This window comes from Alligator sinensis, unplaced genomic scaffold (genome assembly GCF_000455745.1).
Source record: "Alligator sinensis unplaced genomic scaffold, ASM45574v1 scaffold4_1, whole genome shotgun sequence".
NCBI classification, from domain to species: Eukaryota; Metazoa; Chordata; order Crocodylia; family Alligatoridae; genus Alligator; species Alligator sinensis.
This window is the reverse complement of record NW_005841887.1, coordinates 3,154,410-3,173,526: the sequence shown is the minus strand read 5'-3', so window position 1 is coordinate 3,173,526 and position 19,117 is coordinate 3,154,410. Positions and strand designations below refer to the sequence as shown.

At 44.0% G+C, this 19,117-nt stretch overlaps 1 protein-coding gene across 3 annotated transcripts in view; it reads right to left on the bottom strand.

Moving 5' to 3' along the window:
• The window catches only part of CFAP221 (cilia and flagella associated protein 221), a 39,086-nt gene that overhangs the window by 15,769 nt on the left and 4,200 nt on the right, over positions 1-19,117 (bottom strand). For all 3 annotated transcript variants that reach the window (XM_006017897.3, XM_006017896.3, XM_025196935.1), the window contains exons 2-13: positions 17,800-17,984; positions 16,002-16,102; positions 14,209-14,295; positions 13,979-14,074; positions 13,166-13,266; positions 9,091-9,194; positions 5,398-5,557; positions 4,684-4,807; positions 4,468-4,579; positions 4,088-4,196; positions 3,419-3,506; positions 1,390-1,479 (exon numbers count right to left, since the gene is read on the bottom strand). In XM_006017897.3, the coding sequence (XP_006017959.1) occupies positions 1,390-1,479; positions 3,419-3,506; positions 4,088-4,196; positions 4,468-4,579; positions 4,684-4,807; positions 5,398-5,557; positions 9,091-9,194; positions 13,166-13,266; positions 13,979-14,074; positions 14,209-14,295; positions 16,002-16,102; positions 17,800-17,938 (1,311 nt within the window). In that variant the 5' untranslated portion in view covers positions 17,939-17,984. The remainder of the gene's footprint in view (positions 1-1,389; positions 1,480-3,418; positions 3,507-4,087; positions 4,197-4,467; positions 4,580-4,683; positions 4,808-5,397; positions 5,558-9,090; positions 9,195-13,165; positions 13,267-13,978; positions 14,075-14,208; positions 14,296-16,001; positions 16,103-17,799; positions 17,985-19,117) is intronic.

Genomic DNA, 19,117 nt, shown 5'->3' with positions numbered 1-19,117 from the left:
GAAAGCAGTTTTGGCCTATGCTCCATACTTAAAGTGTTGGACCTTGATATCCAAATCTGGCCTAGCACACAAGGGTGCAAGCAGAGGTAACAAGGGCAATATCATGGGCTGAATACATTCCCCACAGGTCAAATCGTTTAAGAAAAGGACACAATCAGCCAGAAAACTTCTGTGCTCGTCCAGTCATTCAAGGTGAGAAGAGTCCTTTGATCCCAGCAATCTTTCCTGCCCAAGCGCAGGGGAGCTGGACCCGATGATCTGTAAGGTCCCTTCCAGCCCCTAACAAATATGAAACTATGAAAGAGCTGAGAGCTGCAGTGAGCAGACAGCTCCTACAACCATTACAAACCACTGTTCTGCAATTGTCAGGCCTCTGTGTTGTCCTTTATAGCAAGACTGTCTAACTCGTGAGTTGGCAAGATGTGAACTGCAGGGATTTTCGCAGGCCACACCACCCACCTCTGGTGGTGGAGTGAATGGCAGTAGCGTTAACTTCCATATGCTGATTACATTGCCTCCGCTTACCCCGGTGTCAAAAGAACTCCCCAATAGGGATCTCGACCTAGAGTTTCAGCAGTGAGTTGACCAGCACCCACAGGGTTAACACTACCGTCACTGAAAGGTGACCCCAATGGGGACCTCAACCTGGAGGGCAAGCAATGGTGCAGCAGGCAAGCAATGGTGGCATTAATTCCTGGGGTGCTGGCTACACCGACACAGCTGTGGGGCGGGGGGTGCTGCTACTGCTTGCCCTGCCACAGAACCTCTGGCCCTGCCAACCATGATTTAGGCACTTACAGGAGACATTGGGCAACTGCAGTTTGGACAGCCCTGCTTTATAGCAACAGCAGAGCACAACTGACATCAGATACCCCTGTCTGCTTATCTGCACTTGCGATGCTGTTTGCACTGTGCTGTCCTGGGTGTACAGCGAGCCCTCCCCTTTGAAAAATAGCACTGAAAGTGATACACAAGTACAGAAATTTGCTTTCATTCTAAAGATGTGGAAAAATTAAAACAGCTACGTTGTCAAGAGTGGGGCTAAACCTCTTTTTGGGCAGGTGTGTCACAAATTAGCCCCACATCCTCCTCGAGTGCCATTCTGATCCCTTTCCCCTGCCCAAATGGCTCCTCTGCTTGCTGCTTCCTGCCCTGTGCTCCTTGCTTGATCTGCTGCTCTGCCTTCTGCTTCCCTCCCTATCTGCCACTGTGCTCCCTGTCCCTGCCCCAGTCTGCTGCATGCCATACAGAGGCTGCCTTTACTGGACACAATCAGCCAGAAAACCTCTGTGCTCGTGCAATCAGTCAAGGTGAGAAGAGTCCTCTGATCCCAGCAGGGGTATGCATCCTGCAGTTTGGTCACCTCTGGCTAGAATAATATGGGCATACCTGTTCAACAGAGCGGATCACACGCCTGAGAGAAACTTCCACTTTATTCCTCTGAAACTCCTTCTCAGTGACAGGATCTCCTCGTTTGATCTGGTTCAAAAGAAGGTCCACATGAGTGCAACATAACCAATACCATATTTCCTCGTTAGCTATCATTAATTCTTGATCTAGATTTGCCAACCAAATGGAGGCTTCATACCATGCTATGGTATGGCTGGCGATCACTGTACTTGAGTGAGCCGACCAGAAAAAAGAGGTATGACTCTTTGAGCCTGACTCTGCACCTTGATGCCCATGCCAATGGAAGACCCAGGGAAACCCATGAGTTTGCAGGGTCAGGGCTAAGGGCAGAGTCAGGCAGAATGAGTTGGGCTAACTGCCTTCTCCTACAGTGCACTGATAAAATGATTTAGTTAGTCTAAAAAGGTGCTTTTCTCCCCTGCCTTCAGACTGACTTCAGATTAACTCAGCAAACTCCCTCTCATTGTTTAACCCCCCTATTCTGTAAGCTCCATTCATGCTACTGGACCGAACATCCATTTGGCCTACTAAATTAATGATGCCACTTTCCCAGGCTATGCTGTTTGGCTGACATCTTTGCCACCATTTGGTGGCTTTGACCTGTTTTCAGTATCTCGTTGCCATACAATTAATCCCCTCCCCCACTTGATTTCCCGTTGTCTTTTGATGTACTCCCTGCTGCCACCAGATCTGATGCTGTCCACTTCATTTTGCTACACTGCTTGCGTTTGCCTTCCCAATCTTCACCTCCATCCCTTCACTCTTCCACTTAGTCTCTTCCTCCTGGCTCCACTCCCCTCCCCTGCAGACCACCTTTTGTTCCACTCCACTGCTGGCTGTCTTCCTAGGAATCACCCAATCCCAATCAAGTTTCCTTACATCATTTTAAATAAAACCTTTACATTTATTAAGCATTAAAACAAATATCTAGTGAAATCCCAAGGACTTTGGTGGGCAGGTCATGTGGTCAGGATGATGAAACACAAACCAGCTGAGAGTATAGGCGTGCAAACAACTTACCATGAGGCATAAGGATATGGGGCTTTGCAGCCCATCAGTTGTTTTGTGGTGACTGTTTATGTGCATGCTTTTATCTTGTGGGAAATGAAGTTAACCCATACTAACGTGTCTTTCTTCCATTAAGCCAGTGTGTCTTAGCTTTCATTTCCCACAGAGTAAGAGCAGACATAGGCAATTACCGCAGAGTAGCTGACATGCTGCAAATGTCTGCCTTCAGTCTCCTGGCAGTACCTTGTTCATGTGCCCATGTCTTAACGGGTCTTGTGGACCGTCATTTGTATGTAGTTTGAACTTCTGGTCCACCATGGAGAGGATCGAAGGAGACAACTGAGCAAGACTTTAGAGCAATGGAAAAATATGCCCCTGACAAAAAGAAGTGGGAACTAATCTTGTTTCTGATTGCCAGATCAAATGGCGAAGCACATTTGGAATCTAGCAGAATCTAGATCACCAGCCAGAGAGTGAACAAATATGCATCAAAAGAAGTGAGGCCAGCAGGATAAGCACATAGCTAATTAAGCAACATAATTTCTCATGGTTTTACACCTCTTCCAACTTTTTATTCTTCCTTTGTCTATCTTAATTTACATAGTGATGTTGGAAGGTATGTCCTGACACTGCAAATACATATATGTTGATTACTTTCAATCACAAGCATAGTCCCACTGAAGCCAGCAGGACTACTCATATCGAGACGATATACTCATGTGTGAGAGTGTTTATTGGGTTTGACCCTTAGACTGTAAGCTATTTAGGACAGCAGCCATGTCTTTCATTCATTTGTTTGCAGAAAACTCTATAGACTACTACACAGAAATAATAACAGCTTAATAGATATGGGAAATTTGCACAGCTTAGGCAGGTTTGCATCGACCTACTTAAAGAGCTAGCAGCAATCAAAAACAGGCTCTTCGTTCTTTAGCTGGTTTTATGTAGTCCAAACTGTAAGGTGGATTTTTAAACCACTGCATAAACAATGAAGACTAACCTTATATTGTTCTTCCGCTCTTTGTCGCTCTTCAATAATCTCTCTTTTCCATTTCAGAGAAACTGGATCTTTGCCTTTATGAACTTGCCTAATTTACAGTAGGGAGGAGAAAAACCTTTATCCAATGTTCAGCTTGTTCCACTTAAAGAATAACAGACCTAAGTTCTCCTGCCATTACTAAAGCAGGTGCTTAACTTTAAGCATGGGAGATGTTTCTTTGACTTAGATGGGACAATTCATGGCTCAAAGTGGAAGATATGATTACTTGCTTTCCTTGATGGAGGCCTTACACTTTTTTTATTCACATTGATTTGAGCTATTTCAGTGTGGGCCTGACTCTGGGCTCCTTCAGCTCAATAAGAAAGCTCCCACTGATGCGAACAATACAGGATCGAGACCTGGAAAAGTAGAATCTGGAACAAAGTTTCCAGGAGCTTTCTGCTGAATGACTGTAAAGAAAATCCAAGAGCTTATTTCCCACTACAGATTACTAATCAGATCCCTCTCAGACAGAAGGAAAAAAGAATGTGAGGAAAACAAGAAAATTCGGTTTTAAAATTCACCTACTGGACATGAAACAGCAGAAAGAACTCTGAACTAACAATGCTTGTTTTGTCATATTTAAATAAACGTTACCATTGGTAATAAAGCTGACTAATTAACACTCACCATTTAAGTTGATTTGATTCCTCTGCCTGAATGTCTTGTTTGACCTTCTGTGCAAACACTGCTTCCTTCATCTGTCTTGTTTTTATTCCTTCGTTACCTTGGCATAGAACTATAGACGAGACCAAGGAGTTATTATATGAGATCTCAAACTAGACATCTTTGCAAAATGAAGATCAATTTTTTACGAGGAAAACTATCTACTGTGATAACTGAGCTCATATATAAAAAGTACAGCTAAGGTGACACTTTCTTCAGAAATCAGGGCCATAACTTCCCATCAGTTTTAAGACCAAGATCCCCATATGGATATCTGTTAGAAATCCAACAGCACAAGAAAGTCATTCTGGTTTATTTTATCATGCATTGTATCATTATGTTACCTTCCTTCAAGTCTTTAATCTTTAATTTGCCAGGTTCCTGAATCAAAACAGTTGCTACAGCATGGGGATTTGATAGATCTGTCGGGAATCTCAGGTTTTGGTATTCAATCTCCTATGGGATAAAAATGAATGGGAAGAAATCAATCATGTGTTTGATAAAGAACAAGGGGTAGTCTCATCCCCTGACAGGAGCTTCTGGTTCCCAGCTCTTTGTACCTTTACTTTCTGGGAAGCGCTGGGTCGTGGGTGCTTTAACTGGTCTTTTTTCTGCACCACTGGTTTCCCAGCTGAACCTGGTTTCTTCTCTGAGGCACTTTTCTGCTTTTGAAATTCTTCTTTCCTGGGTTTCAGAAGAGCATGTGCTACTTTAAACTAGCATCCTGATAATGAATGAAGAGCCTCCATTTGTCTTTGTATGCTTTTTAGGTGTATAGGAATAGTGTAATGGTCTCTCCCAAATTACAGATCAAGTATAATTTCCTAATTTTGCTCCTTCCCTATTCCCAAAGGAGCATAAGCAATAATCTCAGAAAGTTTATTAACCCTAAAGACCCTGATCTTGTGAGTATTGAGCAATGAGAGTTGAAGAGGGTTGATAGATATAACAGGCATTGGTGCTCAGCACTTCTTAGGGGATATTAAGAACCCTGCAAATTGGACCCTTGCAGAGCATATACTTCTTGAAGGAGGCTGAGAAGAGCCGAAAAAGGGACCAGAGCTGACTTACAAAGCCAGGAAACTTATTTTAAGGGCTTATGATTTTCCTTGTTGCAGTCTTGTGTTTGAAGCAGACTAGGGGTATTGGCGTAAGTGCTAAAACAGAGCATGGTGCCACTTTTATGCAAAACAGTATGAAAATCTATATTATAAAGGGCTTTTTCAAAACCAGAAATGGGCAAAAATATACAAAACTAGATCAAGCACATATACCGTAAGCCCAGAAAGGGTGTTGATGTTCCTGTGAATACACATGTGTACGGCTTAGAGTTAAATTGTGAAATCCATAACTGCATTTTCATTTGGGCTGTTCCATACTCAAGTGGTGAATATGTTATGACAACTTCCATTTTCCCATTGGCTGGAATTATTCCTATAACAGGGAAAAGAGAACCATACTGAATTAACACAGAAATGGGACTTTATTTGCTAAGCACATTTTAAAAATAATATATCGCTGGTAGTTTTGGTGGCAGAAGGGCTGGAACATATTTCAGCCCAAACAGATCACATATCTATTGCCAGAACTCCCGCTCCCCCATGACTGGCAACAGCTTCAAATGGTAAAGAGATGAACCATTACTTGCACCGCACAGTTTGCTGCTACTGTGAGCGTGACAAAGACTATTTATGTTTAAAAGCTTTTACTCACATCTGCTACCCTCAAGTCCTCTGGCACATCCCACTGTCTTAAGCAAGGTATTATAAATAGGTTTTTTATTCCTTTCGCAAGTCTGGGGATTTCTCTGGGTTTCTTCTAATGCTTCTAAATTTCCTCGCTCTCTGGTCCAGTGTTCGGTAGAAACTTTTAAGCGCTATTTTACAACCAGGAACACTTTGCACAACCTTTTGTCAGAGGCTCTAGCTGCTCTCATCATTCCTGAGACAAGGAATTTACTCAGCTCAACAGATACATTAACCTCCCATGACATTCATTTCCTACTCTTTAAAGTAACCTCTGCCTCGTTTCCTGTCTCCTATATTTTTTAAGAACATTTAGCTTCCTTTCCTATGCTATTTTTATTGCTGTTGATGCTCTAGGGAGCAGTGACTATAGTAGGAGTTGGAGGCACTCAGCACCTTAAATGTTTCCATTTAGGTTTAACTTTCTCCATCAAGCTAGGCCCATTCAAATGAATTCAGCTGGATAAAACAGGAACCATTCTGAATGCAAATTTGCAAATCCAAAATCCATGCAAGGAGGTTTGGGAAAATTTAACCCCAATCCAACCCTGTTTCAGCCCACCTATAACTTTCTGTTCTGCCTTTGATGTGCTATTGTACTTCCTACAAGCAGTTGTCAATAATTCAAGAAAGCATTTTAAAAGGATAACCCAAAAGAAGGTAGAAGAGTATGCTGTCCTCTGTCGGCCATATATTTGCTATAGCGCCAACATTAGCTTCACCTGAAGAATGAAAACCTGCTCAAGTTGTAAGTTAAGACCAAACATGCAAAAAACAAAGACCTGATTTTGTTAAACTTATGGAGGGCTTGTCTCAACTGGAAAAGAAGGTGATGTTAGACCATGACCTGAGGATTCATAATCAAAATGTTAAGCATGGTTTAGCAGCCAGTGCAGGGAGGAACCTTCATGCATAACACTGTCAATTGGTTATGGGTAAACCCTACTGGAAACCTTAGATTAAGCACATCCAGTAGACACCATAAATATGCATGTGATATAATCAGGCACATTAACAACATGTCAGCTAGCCTGGCTCCATAAAGAGTGTTATAAAGTGACCTAATTTTCTACTGAAAGAAAGTGATAATGTTAAAGTGATAACTGGGCAAATTAGGTGTATAGAGGTACAACTTAACCTGAGGGCTACCAATTTGCAACGTGTTGTCTGTATGATTTCTTACGATGAAACCTAAACTGATGACAAGCACATTTGATTTCCAGTTGCTTTCTCTGCCTAAACTCATTATAGCTCCTAATCCTACAATCATTTATTTCCATCTGCAATGACAAAACAGCTGAGGACGCTAGCGCTTTTCCCACTGGGTTTGGGAGAACAAAACTTTGTTGCTTCCTATTGCAAATAATATTTTGGATCTAATTTTAGGACCAGCCCTAGTTCAATTACGCTGGATTTTATTCTACATATCACTGCTGGGAATGAATCCAGACCATCTGTTAGACTATGAATCCCCATTTGTGGCATGATGCTTTCCTGTACTGGGAAACAAAGTAACGGACTAATGGATAACTGCATAAAGAAAAGGCTACTCTGCTGCTGGAGCATCAACCAGATAATTTGGAGGCAAAGATCTCTAACTTTCCTGTGTGTGTAACTGAAAACGTGCTAAGCCAATAGACTAAAATTCAGATGGTCTAACATGAAAGAGCTGAGAGGTATGTGTCTCCTTCCCATATCTTCCATTTAGTGTAGTGCATGTATATATAAAATTTAAGAAGAGACCAGCCAGTCACATCATTTTATTCCACGTGAGATTCCCAAAGAATTGATCTAACTGACAATACAGCTACACAAGCAACTTACCGCAAGGTAAACTGGGGTGCGAATGTCCAGGTCATTGATTGCTCCACAATAACTGCTCGTGCGTAGTTTTACTGCTCAGTAAGTGGGAAGCTACTTGCTCCACCGTTCATGGAGGAGTCAACCACCCCATGCTTACAGCAGGGCAAAAGCATGCACAGAAGCAGTTACTGTGAAGTCGTCAATGGGTCGCAACCTCACATCCTACCTTACCTAGCAGTGACTTCGTCGTGCGGCTGTATCCTTGAGAGGCTACGTCCCATCGTCAAAGGGACTGAGGCACTAGGGACCAAATGTATAAAGGTTTTTAGCTGCCTAAAACTTGTAAATCCGAACAGACAGCTAACTCCTCTGACTTTCAGTGGGAGTTAAGTGCCTGGTCTACATCCACATTATATCCCTATTTGCATATTTTAGGACACTTGTACTTGTGCCTGATGCCTGCTCTGACTTGTTCTAATTAGAAGTCAGACTCGCCTTGTTGAATTTCACTCTTAAAGAACGATTAAGAGTCAAATTCTCGGTTGGTCAATAGCAGCGCTGATCCCGCTGATCGGTGAACTGGATCCGTGCCAATTTACACCGGCTGCGGTTCCAGCTCGGAGTTCCTACAGAATTTTTAATTTATGCATGATTCAATTTTCTGTGAACATACACCTGGACCGCTACTGCACAGGTGAAAGCTTCTAGGATTTTGTGTAACAGACGGCTATTATTTAACTTTTCTCACGGCCTGGGAAAGTGTTAATGAGGGTTGCCTTAACTCTAATTGTTCTAATTAGAAGTCTGCCTTGGAGCAGGCTCACTGTACACAAGTCAATGAGCCCACAGCATGCGGGTCTGATTCACAGTGGGAAATCCCTTCTGCAAATGGAGAGCCATGCAGCTAGGTGACCGATGAAGTGGAATGTCTCCCAGTATCTGTAAAACCTATCAGGCCTGATCCCTAGTTATGCTTATGGGAATTTTATACCAGGGTGGCAGTATAAAGAGGTCCTGAAGTGGTTGCCATTCCATGGCAGAGTTTCAGCCCTAAGAAGGAGGAGGAGGAGATTTATGTATAATCTATAATAATGGTATTATTACTACTGTTGTTATGCTAATAAAATGCTATACTCCAAATCATATATAGTTCAACATCACTGCTAAAGAACTGAGGATTTATTCCACAGAGGAAAGAACTTTACTGGCTATGGAGTTGTTCGGCCTTCATTTGATGTTTGTTATTTATTTCTCTTGTCATATATATGAGGCTATGTTTCGATGTTGTGGGCTTAACTGCAAACTCTCAGGGGCAGATCTTATGCTCTGTATTTCTGTACGTCACCGTGCACAGAGTCATAAATAACAGAACTTAATACATAATCATTTCAACTCCAATCTTAAAGAGATGTGATTGACCTGATGTCGGCTGAACAGCAAATGCTTTGTGAGGATGAATGTAATCAATGTGGAATTCAAAATCTATTGGACAGCTGCACTGCAAGGGAATCGCATACTCCTTGCTGCAAAACAGGAAAGCAAGAAACACAAAGGAAAAATTAATAATCATCCCAGTAGATAACCATGAATGATTGCATGCTCACATCTGGAAAACGATGCTGTTTTCTCCATACTGGGCATGCTCTAACAGTTACAAACATCATAGAGATGGATCACTTAGAAAAAGAAAGCAGCAACTTTTCATAGCTAGAAAGAAAAAAGTCATTTAAAAATTTGTTCCAGCTAGAAGATGAATGAGAAATCTCACTGGGTTGCTCAAAAACAGCTTCATTTACATATACTTACATATATAGAATTTATTTTTTTAAGAACTGAATTTCTTCTGTGTCTTTACATGAGTATTTGTATTCACTAGCTGGTAAAAACTGTACAACACAATTTAGAGTTACAAGAGTTTCAGAAATTGAAATTACCCCTAGTTCGAGGCCCACAGTGGGGAGAGAGGATGAAAAGGAAAATGAACCACATGTGAGGTGTTAGACATATTACATAACACAGTGCAGAGGGCAGATAAGAACCTGCACAGAAAAGAACTGGTCATCACTAAGCGTTTTCTGGCCCGCAGGGTCAGGATGCAGCCATATCCAGCTCACAGGGTCAGACTGGCACAACAACACTGAGTTATACTCACAGTCCATCCCTGCACGCTGACCCCACACCAGATCCATGCCATAGACTGACCCTGGCCATAGGATGCAGCCCTCAAAGTGATCAAGTTGAGCACCAGTGACCTACAGTAACCCCTGAACTGTAACAGCAGCTGCAGAAAGCAAAAGAAATCAGGTAGCGCTGTCACACCTATGACCTACTTCTCACCAAGGACCTGCTGGAAATGTATTACTGGGAATAATCACAGAGCAGCCAAAATATATTGGCTGCAACATGTTACAAGAGAACAAGTCACTTGTTAAAGCAAAGGCTGAAAATGGAAAATCAGGTTAGAGTCCACATGTTGGAGAGGAGGCCTTCCTTGTTCCCTCTGCAGAATAAGAATAGGGTTCAGTTCAAAACTATACAATACTCTGTTTTTTGCATAATTTGGAGACCAAAAATGATCAGAGGAGTAGTCCTTTTTCCCTTCTTTTCCATGTTTTGGATGGTTACTAACAACTGGAACACTCCTGGCCGGTTCAAGTTTTTCATTCATTTTCTTTAAAGTTAAAAATCAGAGCTAGAAAACAAGCCATTATCCTTTCCCAAGTAACACCTTGACCCTTAAATTAAAATTAAAATCCAATTTGCTTTTCAATGTTTACAATGTTTTTTCGCAGCAGAGATAGTGGGTAATCAACCTCTCTCCCATTTCACTTTTGCTTCTTGTTTATTAGGCCTCAGCCCAATGCTACAGTGGGAGCTGAAAATGCTGAAGTGGCATTAGACTATTTTAAAAACATTTTTTCTATTGGAACATGTTAATACATTTAAGAAGATTTTGTAAAAATCTAATTTAAATATAGAGGCCAATTTGGTTCATGTATCTTTAAAAGCTTTAGCTAATGGATGCAAATATGTTATTTGACTCTCATGGATCACTGATGCAGGGCATGTCTATATGTGTATTCATGCGCCATAATTACGGCACATTAAGTTAGTACCTGTAGTAACAGGTACTAACAACGCACTGTAATCAGCATCTTTTAAGTGACACTACTGCGCAGTAGACTAATTCTACTGCACATTAGCGCATTAGCATGTCTTTCGCTGTGATGTGCTAATGCACAGTAGAATTAGTCACCTGTGCTTTTAGTGGCTTGTGTAGACATGCTCCCTGTAACCTAAGACCTAGTTCTACCAGCATTTAAGTCATCTGAAGTTCTGCACATGTCCTAAAGAGGTGCCATACAATACCCTTCCAGCCCAACCTGAGTGCCCCAGCACTTCAAAATACTGGCATCTCTTCCCCTACAACAATTATACTTCAAGGGTCTGATTCTCGTTGGCACTAGGGCCCTTTAATCGCAATATAAGTGAGGCTCAGTGTAAATGAGGAATGATTCCAGTCTTGCCAAAGTTCTCCCTGCTTTTGCCTGCATCTAATTTCATGTACCCAAGTGGAAACAACAGCCTGGTGAAACGTTGTACATCATGCTACAAACCTATTTTGCACAGGATTATGCCTGTGTTTTATAAACTGTTTGACTGAAATTGGGCCATGCTGATTAGCGAGGAATGCGTTTTATACACAACATGCCTGGGGCAGCTTACTTTGAAAAGGTTAAGGAAATAAACAACAATTGTGCGTTCCTTTTCCCTGGATGTTAAAATTTAGCTTCTGTCTTATGTGTGACCTGTTCTAGGAGGAGAGGAGAAAAGAAAGCAGTAATTTATCTTAAAAGTCTGATCAATGTGGGCACACACAGAAGTTATATTTGTTGTATGACTGGCCCCCTGAAAGCGCTCTACAGCCGTGCCATGACAGCTGCAGAGTGCTTTCAAAGTGGCCTATCGCGTGACAAATTAATCTTCATCTAATGAGGGATCAGATGAAGGCACTCCAAGGTACAGCACCTTAGGGAACTTGTGTTCCCTAGGCTCAATCTGTCAGTGTGATTGGGGCTGGGCTGATACAGTCAAGTCCTGCCCATGGTGCTATCTGCAGGAAGGCAGGGGGATGGAAGAGGCGGAGGGGGAGCTGCAGCCTGAGCTGGAAGGCAGGTGGGTTGGAGTCCCCCCACCTTGTAGCCCCCTCTGCCTCCCTCCTTCAGTTCAGGCTGGGCAAACCCCAACCCACAGCATGCTTCCCCTCCCCTCTCTCTTCCTGCAGACAGCATCAGACATAGGTGGGGAGGGGGCTACATCAGCCTAGCCCTGATCACAGGACAGGCAGGCAGACTTGATCCCCCTCCCCACAACAGGTGAACATTGTTGGGATGGGGGTGGGGAGTTGCTCAAACTCATGGCGCTTTATGCACAGCACCTTGAGTTAGAGCAGGGACCTGCAAGTCTCTCAGCACCCAGTATTGTGCTGTATTGAAGCCAAAGCACCTTTTAGGAACAAGGCAATTATACCATCTGCTGCCTTTGCAGCTGCATTTACTGGTGCAGAGAAGAGCACAGCAGAATACGGGGCTTAGTTCAAAGCCCACTAAAGGCAATGAGAATCTTTTCTATTAACTTCAATGGGTTTTGACCCTGGCCCACTGGCCTATGTCTAACTGTGGATCCTGTGTGTTATTTGTGACCTCAGATGTTTAGAAGTCAGTATCTACAAACAGCAGCAGAAAATCCAGTGACTGACTGGACCCCCATGATGCATTTATGCATTTGCTCTCACCAATAGATGTGTCTCGTCACATGAATTCTAGAAACAAGTTTGCACCTTCACCTTTGTACCAAAACAGCAATGCTCTATTCATGTAGGCCTCGTCCTCGCTAGAGAGTTGTACTGCTCTACTGTACTGGTATAGTTTAAATAGGTTCACTGCCCAAGGGGGAGACCCAGTGATACTGGTACAAGAGCGCTCTTGCCATTACAGCACAAGAGAGAATACATGGCACCTTCATACTGGTATCATTGTAGCTATGGGAGGATATGGGCTAGAAAAAAATTCAGTTACAAATATCCCTCCCCTACTTGAACTAGTTATATGGGTACAAAACCAATGCACAGACAGGACAATAGGCTGAATTCTAAATTCTCAAAAAGGCTCCCAAATGGTACGTAAACCTTCTGCTGACTCGCCTTGTTGAATTTCACTCCTAAAGAAAGATTAAGAGTCAAATTCTCAGTTGGTCAATAATAGCGCTGATCCCACTGATCAGTGAACTGGATCCGTGCCAATTTACACCAGCTCTGGCTCCAGCTCTATGTTCTGACAGAATCCTTAATTTATGCATGATTCAATCTTCTACGAATATACACCTGGAACGCTACTGCACAGGTGAAAGCTTTGAGGATTTTGTGTAACAGACAGCTATTATTTAACTTTTCTCATGGCCTGGGAAAGTGTTAATGAGGGTTGCCTTGACTCACCTCTGACCAAGTGGCACATCAGAAAAGCTTATGTAGGAGGGGAATTCTACAACATTCACAGCAGGGTAGGCGTGTATGGGAACAAGTAAAGTGTCATCTCCCTGGAAAACAGTGGAGAAATTATTAACCTATTAAAATAAATACATATTCTATATAAAAAAGGGTTTTAACACGATAGCTTCCATAGAGCCACACTTCAGCAACTGGGGGTTATGTGACTCCGGTGTAGGAGTTAGCCCTTACGGGGTCATGTAAAACTTCTCCAAGACCTCCATTCCATAGGCAAAGAGTGTGAACATGCTGCTTCCCCTTAAAACCTCTGTGATTTTCTCTGCTCTGAAGCTCCTACATTTCTGCTCAGCTGATGAATTCCAACTATATTGTCTGTGAGACTCTGTACCAGTTGCAGCAGCCCGACATGTGGGAGATCCAAACTGATGGTCTGCTTACTCTAGTTTTGGATTTGTGGTCTCCACAGCCCATGCATAATCGCAGGTTTAAGTTTCTGGGTGTCTAAAGGTAGGCACATTTATCCATATTTAGACATCTATATCCAAGTGGCCTGGGTTCTTTCATAGCTTTGTGCCAGACCCTTGACATTACTTTACTGTTTTTCTGCTGTGAATTTTATTCTGATAGATAGCAGGGCACAAAGGAAGGTGGCCTCTACTGAACAGAATGAAAGAGAGGCTAATGATACACCAGAGAGGACTGTGGAGCAATATAGATATCTATGGTTATCACCTTGCTGTGAAGGTAGTTTTATTTCATAACAGCCAAAATGATTTGGCCTTTATCTTAGATCCTTCTTACCTGACAGTGAATTCGGACACAGTCATAATAATAGCGCCACTCATCAGGACAAAAGTCAACTGTGACTGCAAAGGACAAGCCAGGGACAAGCCGATGCTATAAAATGACACAGAAACAATAAAGTGGGAGGCATTTTAATACTGGTTGTGTGCACTGAACTCAGGGTTTGTGTGTGTGGAACACAACGATGGAGTGCAATGAACAGTCTGATAGCTACTTGTGCCACTTACAGTTTTGCTGTATTTGATGTGAAAGTACTTTGTCTGGGGTGGTATAATGTGAAGGTTTATTACATCACCAGAAATATTTACCAGCTTCTGCAGAACAAAAGAAAAAGTTATTTTAGGAGAACATTTGGGAGAACTGCAAAGCTACATTTTTGTGAGTCTGTGCCTAACAAAGAAACTCTATTTAACAGTGAAATAATGGTTTGTTCTTCGATAAAGAAAATGCTGAACGTGTTCAGAATTTTAAAATGCAACCAAAAAAGATGTTACTTTAAAAAAAAAAATATTGCTAAGTCTTTTAAGTTTTGCAGTCAGACTCTCCTAATCATAGGGAAGCTAATCCTGGCATCTTCTTCTTATTCCACAAATAATACCACACTGAAGTCAGTGGTAGCCCTTGAAAGTAAGATGCTACCAGCTTCTAGCATTAAAGGGTTTCTCATTAAATATTTAAGGAGCCAAAACCTGAAATCCACCGCTTATAATGATTTTTACAGATGCCTCACAGCAAAAAGAAATTAAATGTCTTTATTTTTTGGTGTTTGGTTTTCTGCTCATCTAGAAAATAAGCTTTGGACAGTGATAGTTTTGTCAGTAAACTCAGCAGGCACCGTTCCCCTTGGAAAATTTAAAAACCTCAGAGTAAGTAACATCCTCTTCTTCCTAATTCTGAGCAACATCAACAGCTGTTGCAAGAGAAATGACTTCCCCAAGGAAAGAAGCATAGGGAGGTGGCAGCTTGAGTCCTTGAAGTTAAACAGAGCATGAACGCACCTCAGGCCAGCAGCATTAAGCAATGGCAAGAGCTCAGCGGACACCTTGGCAGTCATCATATTGCTTAGTGTGTCAGAACCCAAGTGAGCCGGGAGTGATGCACTCCAAGTCACGTGGTATGAGACAGTCTCAGCCCACAGAGCTGAAAATCTAAAGAAACCAGATGGGTGCACGGGAAACCAGAGAGAAACTTGCCCAGGGCCATGCAGCTGGCAACTGGTTGCCCTACAGCACAAACCCAATCACAGTGGCAGAGGACAAAGGGCACTTCCATGGTTCCCACTAATGAATGAGTACGAGCACAGTCAAGAAGGCTCCAAGCAATCTAGGAAGGTGTTTCACGAGTGTAGGTTGTAGCCGTGTTGGTCTAAGGACATGGGCAGACCAGGTTCTTTGTGTAAATCTGATATCTTTTTTTAGACCAACTCAAATAGTTGGAAAACTTCTTCTTAGCATGCTTTTGCCCAAAAGCTTGCAAAGAAGAATTTCTCCAGCTATTTGAGTTAGTCTAGTTAGATGTTGACAATTATTCATCACTTCATCGACTCCTGCTTTACAGCAAGGTGTTAAAGCAGTGGTTCTCAACCTGTTTTGTACCAGGACCCATTTGTAAACATTGATGGCCAGTCCTGACCCAGTGCCCTTTATTCCTGACCCACTGCACCCCACCTCCAGGCCCCAGTGTGTGGGGCAGCGGGTGGGTATGTGGGGCACAGTGGGGTGCGTGTGGGGCACGGCAGGCCCCAAGAAGCCCCCTACAAGCTGGAACTCTGCCAGTCTGCAAAAGAAAAGACACTGTTTCCCCTGTTTTTCTTTTTAAATCCATTTTTTAAGTTTCTTCATGAACCTTTCATATATTCTTGCAACCCACTTTTGGGCTACGACCCACAGGTTGAGAAATGCTGTGGTAAAGGACACAACAGGGCAGAAGGACATGCGAGGGAGGAAAAGGCTCTTTAGGTCAGTGAATACACGTGCTTCCCCTTTACAGTGTGTTAGATAATCCCTGCTTAAAAACCTACCAGAGTCTGCTGGTGATGCCTGTTGATTTCATACCCCCCATAATGCAGTACAGCCGGCTCAGCCTGTATGACCTTGTTTTGTAGAAGTTTTGTATAAATCTCTGCAAAGGAAGATGACAAAGTATATGAGAAGACTGGGCTGGATGGATGGATTTAGCAGTCATTCTACAGCATCATAGAAAAATAAGGCTGGAAGGGACCCCAGGAGGGCATCTAAACCAACCCCCTGCTCAAGAAAAAAATCACCCCTATCTACACCATCCTATACACAAGTAGCACAGCCAGGCTGTGTGTGTGGCATGCAGAAGACCAGGGAAGGGACAGGCAGCACCACAGTAGATAGGACAGGAAGCAGAAAGCAGAGCAGCAGATCTGGCAAGGAGCATACATAGGGCAGGAAGCAAAAAACAGAGAACAGGACAGGGAAAGGAGACTGGAGTGGCACTCGGGGAGGGTGTGGATCTATTTGTGGCACACCTGCCAAAATGGCTGGCCCCATTAACTTATTCTTAAAACCACAAAAATTACCCTTAAAACTACAAGAGTGCTCCAGTCCCTGTCGCTCAACAACTGTCACACAAATGCCAGGCAGTGCCCAAAACTGCAGGAACACCTCAACTTACTGCAGTTAAAGCAGGGGGACAAGGGCACCGCCAATACCCTGCTGCTGCAAGGACAGCAAGTGATGGTTCAAATCTACTCAAGAGAGCAAAGGAAGATGACCATGCCCCCACTAGAGAGGAAAGGAAACCCCCAGGCACACACCATGACAGTCTCACCTTCCTGCTACCAAATGTGGTAATTGGCCTGACCTTAGCAGGGGAGCAAGGCCCTCTAACCAGGAACCTCTGGGCTTTTTAGTCCCAGTGGGCAACAGCACGCCCCAAAATCCCCAGCCTTGGCTGTAGCCATCACCTGAGGCATCTGAGGAAGCTCCTGTAGCAACAGGAGGGGAAAAAGTCCTTCCTGACCCCACGTGGCAACCAGCAGAGCCCAGAAACCTGGGAAAAACCAAACCCCTCCATTCTGCTTTGGAGCCTGGGGACTGCAGGTCCTTGTCCCTGTAACTCTTAAAGCAGGGGTGGGCAAAATGCAGCCTGTGGGCTGGATGCGGCCCACCAGGTCATTCTATCTGGCCCGCAGGGCCCCTAAAAAATGTGAAAATTAATATATATCCTCCCCTGGCTGCCTGTCATGCGGCCCTTGATGGCTTGCCAAAACTCAGTAAGCGGCCCTCCACCTAATATAATTGCCCACCCCTGTCTTAAAGCCTGCAGGAGATACTGCAGCATACAGAAAGATACAGAGCTGCTCCCGTCAGCCAAGCTGTGGTTGGTGCAGGACCAAAGTGGGAAGGTAAAGTGCAAACACATCCCCTGGCACTATACTACACTGCATCTGGTTGCCCCTGGCTCTGAGAGCTGAGGATCAGCAGCGTGTGCCCATGTGCCTCTGGCCACAGTCTCTACAGTCAGCGCTGGGAAGGGAGAGCTGCTAAACCCCAAAAAGGCATGCCTTTCAAAGGCAGCAGCATCCTCGTGCATGCTCCACGGCTCTGCCCAGGCTGCCTCCTGAAGCAGAAGCAGTGAGGCCACAATTGCACAGTCCTGCCGTTCATCCCCAGAGCAGCGCGGCCTGTGTAAGAGGGAGTTACCGGCACAGTCAGGCTGTGATGCAGGCACACGAAGAAAAAGGAAGACTGGGTCTCTGAAAATGTACTGGTAAAAGTGCCTGGTGGGCATGAGGTTTGCTTCCAGACCAGAAGGTGGTTGGAGAGCAGGTAGGACCAGGTACTCACTAGATTCCAGCAGGTGGTTGGGGACAACATTTGGTTTTCTAGGCTCCTCTACGAGGCTGTCCAAAAGGATAGCAGGGACTTTCTTAAATGGTCTTTCAGCACCAGCAAACTCCGAAGGGGCCGACTGGATCACCTCCATGCTGGGACAGAAACGCAGTCCCACGCGTATCCAGATACACCATTACCTGGGATCAAGTACAAAATCTTAATACAAAATATCCTGATGACTGCATTTGTCTAATCCTTGCTTTGGACTCCTCCATCTTTCTGTGTTCACCTGTTATCTTTTGTCTCGGATTCGAACTCTAAAGCTCTCCAGGGGCAGAGGTGCCTTTATGTTCTGTGTTTGTACGAAGGGGCCCCTGATCCAAACTGAGCCTCATCGAGACTACTGTTAACACGGGTAATAAAACGGGTCACAATAGGTATAGAAATTGCGGATGCCTCATGCAGTGATGGGGCCTGACCTTGCAAGTGCCTACTCAGAGGAGGGGCCCCTGTGAAGTCATGTGCGAGAGGATTTCCAAGTAAACTGGCAGCCAACACTAGCGTGGCTGGAAACTGAAATGGGCAGAGATGCACGTTTGGAAAGGATGTGTTTTCTCTCCCTCCTTCTAACTTGGGGAATCTGACTGGCAGCTTTGGGCCTTGTTACATGGTAAACATGGGTGGCTCCTGGAGCTCTTAACCCCTGGATTAACACCCGTGGTTTTAAGCACTCACTATGCAGCTCATAGTTAAGCCACTCCAGGACAGGATTATCTCTGATCCCCATTACCCAGCTCCCGGTCCATTAAAGGTGTGGCCACCCCCCACAAATGTGCCGCCCAAGTTGAAGTCTTCAAGGATGCCAGGATCTCTCATGCCCCGGCCCGTAGAGCAGGGATAGAAGACTGTCCGGGTTCATCCACCCCGCTGTGGCAACTCACAGCTCCAACTCCTAGTCCTGCCCCTGCTCCCCAGGCCTCCAGTGGCAAGTCACAGCTGTGCAGGTGGGGGACAGGCAGAGAAGGTGTCTAGACTATGGGTGCGACTGCTCCAAACTCCAAGCTAGCACTAACACTGACCAACATTTGTGCAGCTCACACGGAAGGTGTAGCAAGGCCCTTTGTTTCCTGACACTTCTCCTTTCTACTTCTTTTCCTGACGGGCAAAAATGTTATCACAGGAACATGGGCCGTGTGCATGTCTGAGCTGATGGGAGCTTGTGATCTTAGAGGTTTCCTTTCCCTCCTCTCCCACCTCAGATTTCTTTGCTCTATTGTCCATCTTGGTTCCCCTTTTAACAGTACTGTAAAAATAATTTTAACTACTCTGG